Source organism: Phyllobates terribilis, unplaced genomic scaffold (genome assembly GCF_046119375.1).
Source record: "Phyllobates terribilis strain yellow unplaced genomic scaffold, ASM4611937v1 Scaffold_5__5_contigs__length_657084704, whole genome shotgun sequence".
In the NCBI taxonomy this organism is placed as follows: domain Eukaryota; kingdom Metazoa; phylum Chordata; class Amphibia; order Anura; family Dendrobatidae; genus Phyllobates; species Phyllobates terribilis.
The window spans coordinates 549153678-549167649 of record NW_027362765.1 but is presented as its reverse complement, the minus strand read 5'-3'; the positions used below and the strand labels follow the sequence as shown (position 1 = coordinate 549167649).

The window sequence follows — 13972 nt, the reverse complement described above, 5'->3', positions numbered from 1 at the left end:
CTGGAGGCAAGCTAATTGGCATCCTTTTTCCAGAGATCATTTTCGGTAGAAGTCTGTGTGATATTCCCAATTGCTACCTGTAGCCATAGAAGATCTCCGGTTCCCTTGTAGCACTTTGAGCTGAACACTTGGAGGGTATATGCAGATTTCTATAAGGTTTTTCTTGCCTATCTCATTTAAATATGTTTTCCTCTCTTTTTTTCTCTTGTAGGATTTCCTCCCAGGCCAGAATACTGTCCTCATTGGTGGTCATGCTGCTCATCTTTATATTCATCACGGTGCTGGTGAAAATAGATACTTCTTTCTGGACTCAGGAATTCTTTGCTGTAATGTTGATATGTGTAGCCGTCCTCAGCGGGGCATCAAACATCCTCACCGCCAGTGTATTCGGTGTAACTGGACGTTTCCCAATGAAACACTCACAGTCATTAATATCAGGTACATACATTTTGATATAAAGTGAAAGCGCTTTGAGAAGACCACCCAAAACTACTTCATAAAGTAGTCTCCTAAGGGATAGGGTTAGTGTCTTCTCAGTGTTGCTGCATAGTATATATCAGAGCTGAAAACCTGTCACAGGAAATCTGGTCTGAACAAAGGAGAGGTTTTATGGTATTGATTTACAGAAAGTCAAGGTGGCTCTGCACTACTGGACAGCCCTTCTCAGTGCTTCCAATGTACGCAGTAAAGTAAGAAAAAAGCACAGCTCCTGTAGCGGCACTGTTCCTGACACTGTGTCATTGTCACCTGAGACCTGCAGCGGGTGGAAAGTATACATTTTTTTTATTTTGAGGGAGGAAAAGTGACTGAAAAGTTTAGAATGGTCTTTACCAAGTAGGTGAAAGAGTCTTAGTGGGCCTCTTTAACACATACCACGATTCATGATGGACAGATACGGCAGAGAAATATAGGCATACTAGATGGAGGCCCGATGCAATAGCATCGGGAGGGCGGTAATGTCATGATGGGCACAGGCTTTGCAGCGTTGGGAATCCCTCCCCCATGTGCTCACCCACCTATCCACTCTCTCTTTCCCCCATGTACTGACTTCTCCCGTCTGTGCTCTCTTCTTTGACCTGTCTACCCCATGTGCTATCCCCCTTGTCTGCTGTCTCTCTCCTTCTTGTGCTGTCTTCTCCCCTTATGTGCTGTCCTATTTGAGCTGTCTCCCCCCTGTGCTCCGTCTCTCTCCCCCGTGTGCGCTTTCTCTCTCCCCCATTGGCTGTCTTCTCCTCTCATGTGATCTCTTCTTTGAACTGTGTACCCCATGTGCTCTCCCCCTTGTCTGCTCTCTCTCTCCACCCCTGTGCTGTCTTCTTCCCTCATGTGTTCTCTCGTTTGAGCTGTCTCCCTGCGCAGTAAAGCAGACCGCCGCCATCTTTGTGCAGGCAGATAGCGGCGGTCAAATTAAAACTGCACATGCGCTCCTCCTGTACAAAGATGGCGGCGGTCAGTGAATCATTCACGACCGTGTTCCGCTGGTGGTACTGCGCAAGAAGCTGCATACGGCGTATACAATGTGTGTGTGTGGTGCGTACGGCGTATACAGTGTGTGTGTGTGTGTGTGGTGCCTACGGCGTATACAGTGTGTGTTTGGTGCCTACGGCGTATACAGTGTGTGTGTGGTGTGTACGGCGTATACAGTGTGTGTGTGGTGCGTACGGCGTATACAGTGTGTGTGTGGTGCGTACGGCATATACAGTGTGTGTGTGTGTGTGTGGTGCGTACGGCTTATACAGTGTGTGTGTGTGGTGCGTACGGCGTATACAGTGAGTGTGTGTGTGTGTGGTGCGTACGGCGTATACAGTGAGTGTGTGTGTGTGTGGTGCGTACGGCGTATACAGTGAGTGTGTGTGTGTGTGGTGCGTACGGCGTATACAGTGAGTGTGTGTGTGTGGTGCGTACGGCGTATACAGTGTGTGTGTGTGGTGCATACGGCGTATAGTGTGTGTGTTTGTGGTGCGTACGGCGTATACAGTGTGTGTGTGTGGTGCGTACGGCGTATACAGTGAGTGTGTGTGTGTGGTGCGTACGGCGTATACAGTGAGTGTGTGTGTGTGTGTGGTGCGTACGGCGTATACAGTGTGTGTGTGTGGTGCATACGGCGTATAGTGTGTGTGTGTGTGGTGCCTACGGCGTATACAGTGTATGTGCCGTGTGGTACGTACGGCGTATACAGTGTGCGGCGTGTTCGCGACGGTGTTCCGCTGGTGGTATCGCGCAATAGGCTGGTACCACCAGCAGTTTCCATATTGAGACACCCATCACTTGGGTGTCCCAATATGGCGGTCGGCGAACTTCCACCGCTTGGAATTCTGGGATCCGGACACATCTGGACGGAACAGGATGTGAAGACATTACAAGGTCAGTATATATTAGATTATAATGCCAAAGATTCACTTACTTCTTACATTACATGAGTGATATCTATTATAAATTCTACAATAGCTCAGAAACCGGCAAATCCTCACAGCGCACAGTGCATGTCCTGGGGGGGATTCTAAAGTTTTCATTTTAGACCGTATAGTCCTCCATACAGTATTATGGGCACCACATAGTCCTCCATACAGTATTATGGGCACCACATAGTCCTCCATACAGTATTATGGGCACCATAAAGTCCTCCATACAGTATTATGTGCACCACATAGTCCTCCATACAGTATAATGAGCCCCATATATTGCTTCATACAGAATAATAAGCCCCATATATTGCTTCATACATAATAATGGACCCCATGTAATGCTCCATACAGAATAGTGGACCCGATATAATGCTCTATACAGAATAATGGGCCCCATATAATGCTTCATACAGAATAATGGACCCCATATATCGCTCCATACAGAATAATGAACACCATATATTGCTCCATGCAGAATAATGAACCCCATATAGTACTCCATATGGAATAATGGGCACTATATAGGACTCCATACAGAATGGGCCCCATATAATGCTCCATACAGAATGGGCCCCATATATTGCTCCATACAGAATGGGCCCCATATATTGCTCCATACAGTATGGGCCCCATATATAGCTCCATACATGAAAAAAAAAACTCTCCTCGCTGGCCGCTGCTCCGGACTCCTCCGCATCTTCTGGCTCTGCACTGCTCAGAGCAGAAGCCTTATGCCCTGAGACGTCACAGAGTCAGAAGATGCGGAAGACACCAGAGTTACGGAGGAACGAGGGGAGGTAAGTATTGCAAACAGTTTAAAGAACGGGAGAAAACCCGACTCACGGGCCCCATAGCGTGCCGATGTCCCTGATGGCTTGTGGGCCCCCCCGCTTGCTCAGGGCCCTGGGTGCTCTGCGTGGTGACGCTGCCCTGGCCACGCACCTTTGATAAAGACCGTGAAAAGTAGCATTAAATAAAAAGGCCCATGTAACTATATGGTGGATATATAAAAAAAAAACAAGAAAAGCAGAATACTCAGGAGGGGGAATAAAAGAAGAGCAAAAAAACAAGTCTCCTTTTAAGAATTTTCTCAACAATATGACTAGTCAAAATTGCAAAGTGCTTGTGAAAACTCTGTGTCTCTGTCTCTCTCTCTTTGTGTCTCTCTGTCTCTGTGTGTGTATGTCTCTCTCTGTGTGTGTATGTGTCTCTCTCTGTGTGTGTATGTGTCTCTCTCTGAGTGTGTGTGTCTCTCTGTCTGTGTGTGTCTCTGCCTGTGTGTGTCTCGCTCTCTCTGTCTGTGTGTATCTCTCTCTCTGTTTGTGTGTGTCTCTCTGTATCTGTGTGTGTCTCTCTGTGTGTGTCTGTGTGTGTCTCTCTGTGTCTCTCTGTGTCTCTCTGTGTCTGTGTCTCTCTCTGTCTGTGTCTCTCTCTGTCTGTGTCTCTCTCTGTCTGTGTCTCTCTCTGTCTGTGTCTCTCTCTGTCTGTGTCTCTCTCTGTCTGTGTCTCTCTGTCTGTGTCTCTCTCTGTCTGTGTCTCTCTCTGCCTGTGTCTCTCTCTCTGCCTGTGTCTCTCTCTCTGCCTGTGTGTCTCTCTCTCTGCCTGTGTGTCTCTCTCTCTGCCTGTGTGTGTCTCTCTGTGTCTGTGTCTCTCTGTGTCTGTGTCTCTCTGTGTCTGTGTCTCTCTCTGTCTGTGTCTCTCTCTCTGTGTCTCTCTCTGTCTGTGTCTCTCTCTGTCTGTGTCTCGCTCTGCCTGTGTCTCTCTCTGCCTGTGTGTGTCTCTCTCTGCCTGTGTGTGTCTCTCTCTGCCTGTGTGTGTCTCTCTGCCTGTGTGTGTCTCTCTGCCTGTGTCTCTCTCTCTGTTTGTGTGTGTGTCTCTCTCTGTTTGTGTGTGTGTCTCTCTCTGTTTGTGTGTGTGTCTCTCTCTGTTTGTGTGTGTGTCTCTCTCTGTTTGTGTGTGTGTCTCTCTCTGTGTGTGTGTCTCTCTCTGTATCTGTGTGTGTCTCTCTCTGTATCTGTGTGTGTCTCTCTGTATCTGTGTGTGTCTCTCTGTATCTGTGTGTGTCTCTCTGTATCTGTGTGTGTCTCTGTGTGTGTCTGTGTGTGTCTCTGTGTGTGTCTCGCTGTGTGTGTCTCGCTGTGTGTGTCTCGCTGTGTTTGTGTCTCTCTGTATCTGTGTGTGTCTCTCTGTGTGTGTCTGTGTGTGTCTCTGTGTCTGTGTGTGTCTCGCTGTGTGTGTCTCTCTGTGTGTGTCTCTCTCTGTGTGTGTCTCTCTCTGTGTGTGTCTCTCTCTGTGTGTGTGTGTCTCTGTGTGTGTGTCTCTCGCTGTGTGTGTCTCTCGCTGTGTGTGTCTCTCTCTGTATGTGTCTCTCTCTGTATGTGTCTCTCTCTGTATGTGTCTCTCTGTATCTGTGTGTGTCTCTCTGTATCTGTGTGTGTCTCTCTGTATCTGTGTGTGTCTCTCTGTATCTGTGTCTGTGTGTGTCTCTCTCTGTGTGTGTCTCTCTCTGTGTGTGTCTCTCTCTGTGTGTGTCTCTCTGTATCTGTGTGTGTCTCTCTGTATCTGTGTCTGTGTGTGTCTCTCTCTGTGTGTGTCTCTCTCTGTGTGTGTCTCTCTCTGTGTGTGTCTCTCTCTGTGTGTGTCTCTGTGTCTGTGTGTGTCTCTGTGTCTGTGTGTGTCTCTCTCTGTGTGTCTCTGTGTCTGTGTGTGTCTCTCTGTATCTGTGTGTGTCTCTCTGTATCTGTGTCTGTGTGTGTCTCTGTGTCTGTATGTGTCTCTCTCTGTGTGTGTCTCTCTCTGTATGTGTCTCTCTGTATCTGTGTCTGTATGTGTCTCTCTCTGTGTGTGTCTCTCTGTGTGTGTCTCTCTCTGTGTGTGTCTCTCTATCTGTGTGTGTCTCTCTGTATCTGTGTGTGTCTCTCTGTATCTGTGTGTGTCTCTCTGTATCTGTGTGTGTCTCTCTGTATCTGTGTCTGTGTGTGTCTCTCTGTGTGTGTGTCTCTCTGTATCTGTGTCTGTGTGTGTCTCTGTGTCTGTATGTGTCTCTCTCTGTGTGTGTCTCTCTCTGTATGTGTCTCTCTGTATCTGTGTCTGTATGTGTCTCTCTCTGTGTGTGTCTCTCTCTGTATCTGTGTGTGTCTCTCTGTATCTGTGTGTGTCTCTCTGTATCTGTGTGTGTCTCTCTGTATCTGTGTCTGTGTGTGTCTCTCTCTGTGTGAGTCTCTCTCTGTATGTGTCTCTCTCTGTGTGTCTCTCTATCTGTGTGTGTCTCTCTCTATCTGTGTGTGTCTCTCTGTATCTGTGTGTGTCTCTCTGTATCTGTGTCTGTGTGTGTCTCTGTGTCTGTGTGTGTCTCTCTGTGTGTGTGTCTCTCTGTATCTGTGTCTGTGTGTGTCTCTCTCTGTGTGAGTCTCTCTCTGTATGTGTCTCTCTCTGTATGTGTATTTAAGTACTGTATGTATATGTGCCACCAGGAGCTCTGGCACATTGTGGTTAGTGACTCTTATTTTTTGCCTTTGTGCATTTTTTAAGTGTTGAGCAACGAATTATTGTGAGGAAGCGAAAGTTGTAAAGAAACCTAGATAAACAAGTTTTCATGTGTTAAGCAACATAGCCAGTGCCATGAGCCTGATCTCTGGGTCACAGCTATTAACCCTGTCACAGGATCTCTGTTCATTACTAGGGAACGAGACATTGCTGTGATTTCATCTTTTGGGCACGGACCTTTAGCTTGAGTGGCTGGAATCTTATTAAAGCCATAACTTCCGTCTTACTTTTGTTACCGCCGTATAATAGAATTTTGTTGTTTGGTGGCGTTTCTCCTGACCTTTTGTTGCATGTGCTATTTTCTGGAGATGTTCAGCCTGCCTTACAGCACAGCTCGGACACAGTATTGTAGTACTTATTTAACATTACAGGGTTATCCAAAATATTTAAAAAATGACCAGAGAGCAGGGCATGGATTAAAATAACTTCTGCTCAGCAGGTAAATCCGCCCCTGCTCCAGCGCCGCCACTCTGTCAGTTGTCATGCAGTGCTGATGTTATCGCTGCCCTCGGGTAAGTACTGCAGCACAGGGCTGCCACCAGGAATTTCAGGGCCTCATAGTGGCAACATTTTTGGGCCCCCTTGAGACTCAGCCCAGGCTCCACCTCAGCTGCGCCTCCACCCCTCGAACCTTTCACAGCCCCACCACCAACTTTTGGAAAAACTCAGTTCTGCACCTCGTCCTCACCAGACACACATTAACAGTTCCCATCAAACACCATATCACATACATAGCCAGTAGATTTTGTTTTGATCAAAAGATTTTTTAACCAGCCGCCACCACAAGGTAAACTCTTCTGTCAGGGCCCTACTCTACTCTAACCTATTAAACATTTCTTAAAATATCCAATATTCTTTTTAGGTATATTTTTATTTATTTTTCTTTAAGCGAATGTGTCACATACATTTTTTAAAATGACCAGTAATATCACATACGAGGGACAAATACTGTCACACCATCACCAGACCATATATTACTACCACATAGTGACCGAATAATACCACATACAAGGAACAAATACCACCACACCATGACCAGACCACATATTACCACCACACAGGGACCGAATACTGCAATACTGTTCATTAATAAAAAAAAACACAATACTAATATTACCATAAGTACCATTATACACAGGAGCTCTGTACATAGTATACCATGTATAGTGTAAGTGTACAGGTAGTACTGTGATCACCAGTGACATTATACACAGGAGCTCTGTAGATTGTGTATAGCAGGGTTCCCCAACTCCAGTCCTCAAGGCCCACCAACAGGTCATGTTTTCAGGATTTCCTTAGTATTGCACAGGTGATAATTCCATCATCAGCACAGGCAATAATTCCATCACCTGTGTAATAGGAAGGAAATCCTGAAAACATGACCTGTTGGTGGGCCTTGAGGACTGGAGTTGGGGAACCCTGGTGTATAGGGTATTGATAGTACAGGGATCACCGGTGACATTATACACAGGAGCTCTGTATATAGTGTATACTGTACAGGTAGCACAGTGATCACTAGTGACAATATACACAGGAGCTCTGTATGTAGTGTATAATATACAGGTAATATAGTGATCACCAGTGACATTATACACAGGAGCTCTGTACATAGTCTTCGCTTTTCTTCTTCATCTGGCATAGACCGCCATCACTTCTTCCAAACGAGACTCGTCTCTGCATAAAATAACACAGTTATCTAGAGCACCACTGCCAGAACACATACCCAACTTCTACACTATGCAGCTGAATACAGATGTGCACCCACCATTATTATATATTTAGGTATTATGAAACCCACCATTCAAAATATAAACTGTAATCGACCACTGTGCCCCCTTAACTATACAGTGGGGAAAAAAAGTATTTAGTCAGTCACCAATTGTGCAAGTTTTCCCACTTAAAAAGATGAGTGAGGCCTGTAATTGACATCATAGGTCGACCTCAACTATGAGAGACAAAATGAGAAAACAAATCCTGAAAATCACAGAATTGTCTGATTAGGAAAGACATTTTTTTCAAATTTTAGTGGAAAATAAGTATTTGATCAATTACAAACAAGCAAGATTTCTGGCTCTCACAGACATGTAACTTCTTTAAGAGGCTCCTTTGTCCTCCACTCATTACCTGTACTACTGGCACCTGTTTGAACTTGTTATCAGTATAAAAGACACCTGTCCGCAACTTCAAACAGTCACACTCCAAACTCCACTATGGTGAAGACCAAAGAAGCTCCTCCCCCCACTCCCTATTCATCATTTGCTCCTCCCACCACTCCCAATTTGTCATTTGCTCCTGCTCCCCACTCTCAATTTGTCATTTGCTCCTCCCTCACTCTCAATCCGTCATTTGCTCCTCCCACCACTCTCAATTCGTCATTTGCTACAGCCCCTCACTCCCAATTCGTCATTTGCTCCCCCCATTCCCAATTCATATTTTGTGGCACCCCCCCCATTCCCAATTCATAATTTGCTCCTCCCCACTCGCAATTCATCATTTACTCGCCCCCCATTGCCAATTCATCTTTTGCTCTCCCACCCACTCGCAAATCATCATTTGCTGTCCCTCCTACTTGCAATTCATCATTTGCTGTCCCCCTCCCACTCACAATTCATCATTTACTGTCCCCCTCCAACTCGTAATTCATCATTTACTGTCCCCCCCACTCACAATTCATCATTTGCGTTCCCTCTCCACTCCCTATTCATCATTTGCGGCACCCCCCCACTCCCAATTCATCATTTGCTCCCACTCCCAATCCTTCATTTGCTGTCCCCCAAGACCATTTAATTCTATTAAAAAATTTTTTTTTATATACTTACCTCTCATATGATCCCCTGCAGCTCCACTTCTGGACTAGCATCGTGGCGCTTGATGCCGGCGCGTACACGATGACGTTCAGTTTTGCGGCCGTGAGAGCTCCAAGGCTCCCCACGTGGAGGAGATGTACGCTGCCAGTGGTGCCTCTCCGGCACAAGATAGCCCAGGGCCCGGTGAGCAATAGCACAAGAGGTGGGGGCCTGCACTGGGTCCGGGCCCTTCCTCTTTACTTCTGTTCACCGGGCCCCATACAGCAGTAAGGGCAGTAATGCCTTGATGGCGGCCCTGCTGCAGCCAATCAAGGTCCTATGGAAGCATAGTTGCCATATAAGGCTACATATGAGTTTTTGGTGCGTTTTTGACGCTGCACATTTTTGCTGCGTCAAAAACGCAGTGTCTTATAGTTCCAGCAAAGTGGATGGGATTCATAGAAATCTCATGCCCACTGTGCTTTTATTTTACTCATCGTAAACTGGCTACTTTGAAGAACCTAGAATATAAGACATATTTTCAGTTGTTTCACACTTTTTTGTTAAGTATATAATTCCACATGTGTTAATTCATAGTTTTGATGCCTTCAGTGTGAATGTACAATTTTCATAGTCAAGAAAATACAGAAAAATCTTTAAATGAGAAGGTGTGTCCAAACTTTTGGTCTGTACTGTACATGTACAGAAACCTACACACGCAAAGCATTGATTAAATATTTCACTGACATCTATCTACCTATGTATCTATCTAATCACTTTATAAGTTTGAAAACTAAAAGATGGTGTTAAAAATGCATGTCATATGGATGCTAGGAGAGAAAAATCGCATGACATTCATATGACACTCATCCTACTTTTCTGGGTCAACATCGGACCGATTTTTTTCTTTATATATACGCTAGTGTGACTCCTAATCGTTCTGGCCAGTAATTGGCTGCAGCAGTAATCACTTCAGGAAACTAACAAAGATTGGTAGGACCACCAGAGTCGTGGAGGATTTACTCTTGTGAAGGAAAGCTCTTTGTTATTTTATTGCATCCAGACTTTTTTTTTACTAAATTTTGGAAAGCCCACTTCATTTAGTTTATTGACTGAAATTTTGATGTGGTAAATGTTTTAGTCTCTTGCCTGGGATGAAAGGGTGGTGATAGGAGTGACTGTAAATTACGGTGTAACCAGACTGGGGATGGCAGAGAGTCACGGCAGGAGTGGGCCAGCCATCGGCGTGTGTGCCGCCATCGGCATGTGTGCCGCCATCGGCGTGTGTGCCGCCATCGGCATGTGTGCCGCCATCGGCATGTGTGTCGCCGCACTCATCCTCGTGCGTTTGTGATGACATGGACTTTTCTAAGATCTGCTTCATTTGCATGTTTGATAAGTTGGCAATCCATTTCTGTGAATGATGAGTCCCCTGCAGGATGTTACATGGTGTTGTTTTGTTCTGTGCTTCCTTTTCCACTCTACATTTGTCAAGTTAACAGACACTTATGTTATTTATTACTTGTAAATGTCTCCCTTAGGAAAGAAATGGGACGTTTTAATGCATTTACTTTAGATTTTTGGCACGCTTCGTATTTGCCCCATGTCGTGAATATTTATATATATTTTTTTAATGACTACAAAAAGAAATTCCCTGGAATACAGAACCATTTCTATGCGGACAGTCGTATAAATATCTATGATCCATATGTGCCTAGTGGTAGAGCTTTTTCCTGCATATAATAAGATGTATTTGATGCCTAACTTAATAACAGCCATAAAGGCATGGCATGTGTTAAAAGCTTATGTACCTGGATGTACAAGTGGCATGTAGGATCCATTCACATTGTCACTTCCCATTGTAATGATAACCTGGAGTGATGGCCGCTGTCAAGGCTGCTCTTCAGTCATCTATGTCGTGGGGATAGATGAATAAATGGAACTACCAAATGATTGCCGAAGCTACCATTTATCCTGGTGCAGCTCCAGTCACAGGTCATGTTAAGGGCTTCATTACACTATATTTTTTTAGTGCTTTTAAACGGCAGAAATCTCAAACGTTTTTCATAGATAAAGGGGCATAAAGCAAAAAAATGCCATTATTGTAGCATACTGCAATAAAACAAGCCACAAGTATGCTCTATATCTAGTACATTTTGTATTTTATTTTAAAGTAACGGTTGGCTACTTTTTCACTTAACACTGGTAAAAATGCAGACAAAATACTGAAAAATGGCCTGCAAAGCTCTGTGGGTTCACTGGTGTGATGTAAATGAAGCATATTCTTCTATTTTAAGGTCCCATTCACACATCCTTGCGTCCTTAACGTGTTCTATCCATTTTTTTTTTAGAAACATTATACCCATTATAGCATTATAGTCTTCGGGCTCACATGTCCTTGTATTTATTCATTTTTTGGATGGATCAGGTGTCCACAAAACAGATATGGAGACCTGAACGATACTTATCCAATGCATGGATTAAATTTGCCAATTCATGTCAATAGGCCTGTGAAAAAAATGGAGAGCATGCGGATGCCATCTTTGTTTCATCCAAGTGTTTTCCGGTTTTTTGAAACATCTTAAATTTTTTAGTTTTTTTTCTAACTTGATGTCGCATTCATGATAAGAATGTACAAAGAGACAAAATATGAAAAATGGATGCAAAGTGGATGAAAAACTGCTCACTCAAAATCAATCTGTTTTTTTTTTCATACTTAAAAACAATGACATGTCAGGGAGGCCTAATATAAAATCATGCAACCCTCCAATAAATTTTGTGTTTGACCTCAAAGCACAAAGAGCTGCCGAAATATTTGTGCTGCTTATTTATTGTTGCAAATTCTCAGCTGAGAAAACCTATTAGACTGGATCTGCTCTGGTTTCAGATAGAAACAAGAATGTTCCTATTTACTGGAAGCAGTAATTCCAGAGATCATGAGAAAATGATGCACAAATTATCCAAAAAGGTGCATTTTTTTAAAATAATATAAGATTTAAGCGTAAAGGGTTTGTCCAGGCATGGGTATTAAATGGGTTGTCCAGGTTTATTACAAAAGTCTGCTGTCACTGTGTGTAACTGCAGATTTGTGAACCCTCTGTGACAAGGTCACTGGTAAACTACTGGAGGGGAGATATGTGTCACTCAGGATTTTAGCCTTAGTGATGTGAGCCTGGAAAAGTGATCCAGCATACTAAGTGCTGAGAGGGGTTAGATGACTATATTAAGGGCTGGGTTTTTGTGAACAGCTGAAGAGTGGGTGGGAGGCTGTTCACCATATCTCCACCTCAGGGTGTGGTCCAGAAGGTAAATGTGGAGCCTTGGGATTAATTCAGTATTCTATGTGTCTGGAGATGAGAGCTCCAGAGCTGTGCTCATGTTAAAGAGAACTGAACCTTGTTTTTGTTCCCCTTAGCGGGCGGATCTCCACAGCCAGCCACACAGATTGTACTGTATGCTATTTTGTTTTTCCTGGACTGCCAGAAGGGATGGGGTGGTTTACCTAATTTTGGACTGGTTTATGCAGTACAGTTTTAATAAACCAGTTGAAAACTTAAACGGAAACTGTTCCTATGACTACCTCTTTAAGCAGCCGAGTGATATACGATATACCACACCTCATATGCATGCTCTGAGGAGCCTCCGGTGCCAGCGGTGAGACCGAGTGATCATGTGACCGTAGGTATGCAATATGCATAATCCCAGTCACATTCCAACTAGACAGGTGCGACAATACAAGTGAATTGAATGAGGCCACACAGGTCTAGTCGGAATGTGGTTTGGATTATATATATCACATACTTACAGTCACTTGTAATTCGCGGCGGAAACGCCCGAACAATGGTCATGCTGCAGTTTTTACCGCAATGGTAATCCTGAGCGGAAATTTCAGCACATCATTGCTATAGCTGGCAGACCTATTAACAAGCGTTTTCGCAGCGTTTCCGTGGAGGAAAACCGCCACAAAAACGCATCAAAAACGCTTTGTGTGCCTTAAAAAGAACAGGAGCTGTGCTGCAGTATCTGGCCGTGGCCGATACGCTGTGCACTCAGCGGCACCATTCAAAATGTTTATATCCAGCTACTGCTGGAGTAAACAGCTCATTGGTGGGGTGCAGGGTGTCGGACTCCCATTGATTAAATGCTAATGTCCCCCAGATAAACTAAAAAACATTTTCTCACCTCCCTGAGCCATTGTCACTTGACTGCCTGCAGACTCAGTGCCAACATTGCTGAAATGGCGCCAGTGCAGGAGGTGAGTTTGTTTGTTTTTTTGTATCTGGGAGGTTTTTAAGATTTTATAATGGGTTGTCCGGTATTGGACAACTTATTTTATGGTAGATATGCCATAGGTCATAGACTTATAAGGTGTGGCTATACGCTGATTTTACTCACACAGCAGCAAGATTGCAGTGTGTGGTAAAGAGACTTGCTCGGCTCTCCGGAGGCAGACACAGGACACACGGGTTGGGTAAACTTCCTGCGGGTTTATTGTGCAGCATAAACTCCAGCAGCATCCCATAAAAATAAACAGTCCCTCTTGGGGTTAACGGGAAAACAAAAGATGATATATAGCAGAGTCCTCTAGTCAGCAAGGCCTTTGCCGGCTGCAGATAGTCCTGTGAAGTTTCAGCAACACCAGTCCTCCGGTATTGCTCTCTGGCATCAGCCACACACAGCCTGGAGACTTCAATCTCCAGACCACACACTCCACCCAGGAAAACAAACTGACTGAACATTTAAACCCTGTTCAGCCACACCCTGAGGTGGAGGTATGGGGAATGACTTCCCTCCCATCTCTAGGTCATTCCCATAAAACCACACCCTTTTAAAGAGGTAACCCTCAGCATACAACATGCTGGCAGCAATTCCGTAGGTCTTAGTTCACACAGGAGAGCATCCTGAGTGACACATACCTCCCCTCGCACATAAAACCAGTGACTCTGTCACAAGTGTCACATTGCGACATTTCTTGTAACAATTGCCAGTGTGATCCTGTTGCAACTCAATGCTAGTACACCACAACAGCAAGAAAATCCAAAGCTGCTGTATTTTTGGTTGCAAGTACACCACCTGGGCAGCTTATATATACATGTAAGTCACATGCAATATGCTTCTGATGTGGTTGTGATCTTTCTTTTAACAGCAAAAGCATATTGTTAAAATGGTTGCAATTGCAGGCATTTTTTGTCTTCGGCTACGTTCACATGCATTGCTTTTTTTTATGCAAATAAG

The 13972-nt window shown here is 44.5% G+C and overlaps 1 protein-coding gene across 1 annotated transcript in view; it reads left to right on the top strand.

Annotated features, from left to right (window-relative positions):
- Positions 1–13972, top strand: part of SLC29A3 (solute carrier family 29 member 3) — an 86624-nt gene that overhangs the window by 50398 nt on the left and 22254 nt on the right. Inside the window, exon 4 of the mRNA XM_073685854.1 lies at positions 212–438. Within this exon, the coding sequence (XP_073541955.1) occupies positions 212–438 (227 nt within the window). The remainder of the gene's footprint in view (positions 1–211; positions 439–13972) is intronic.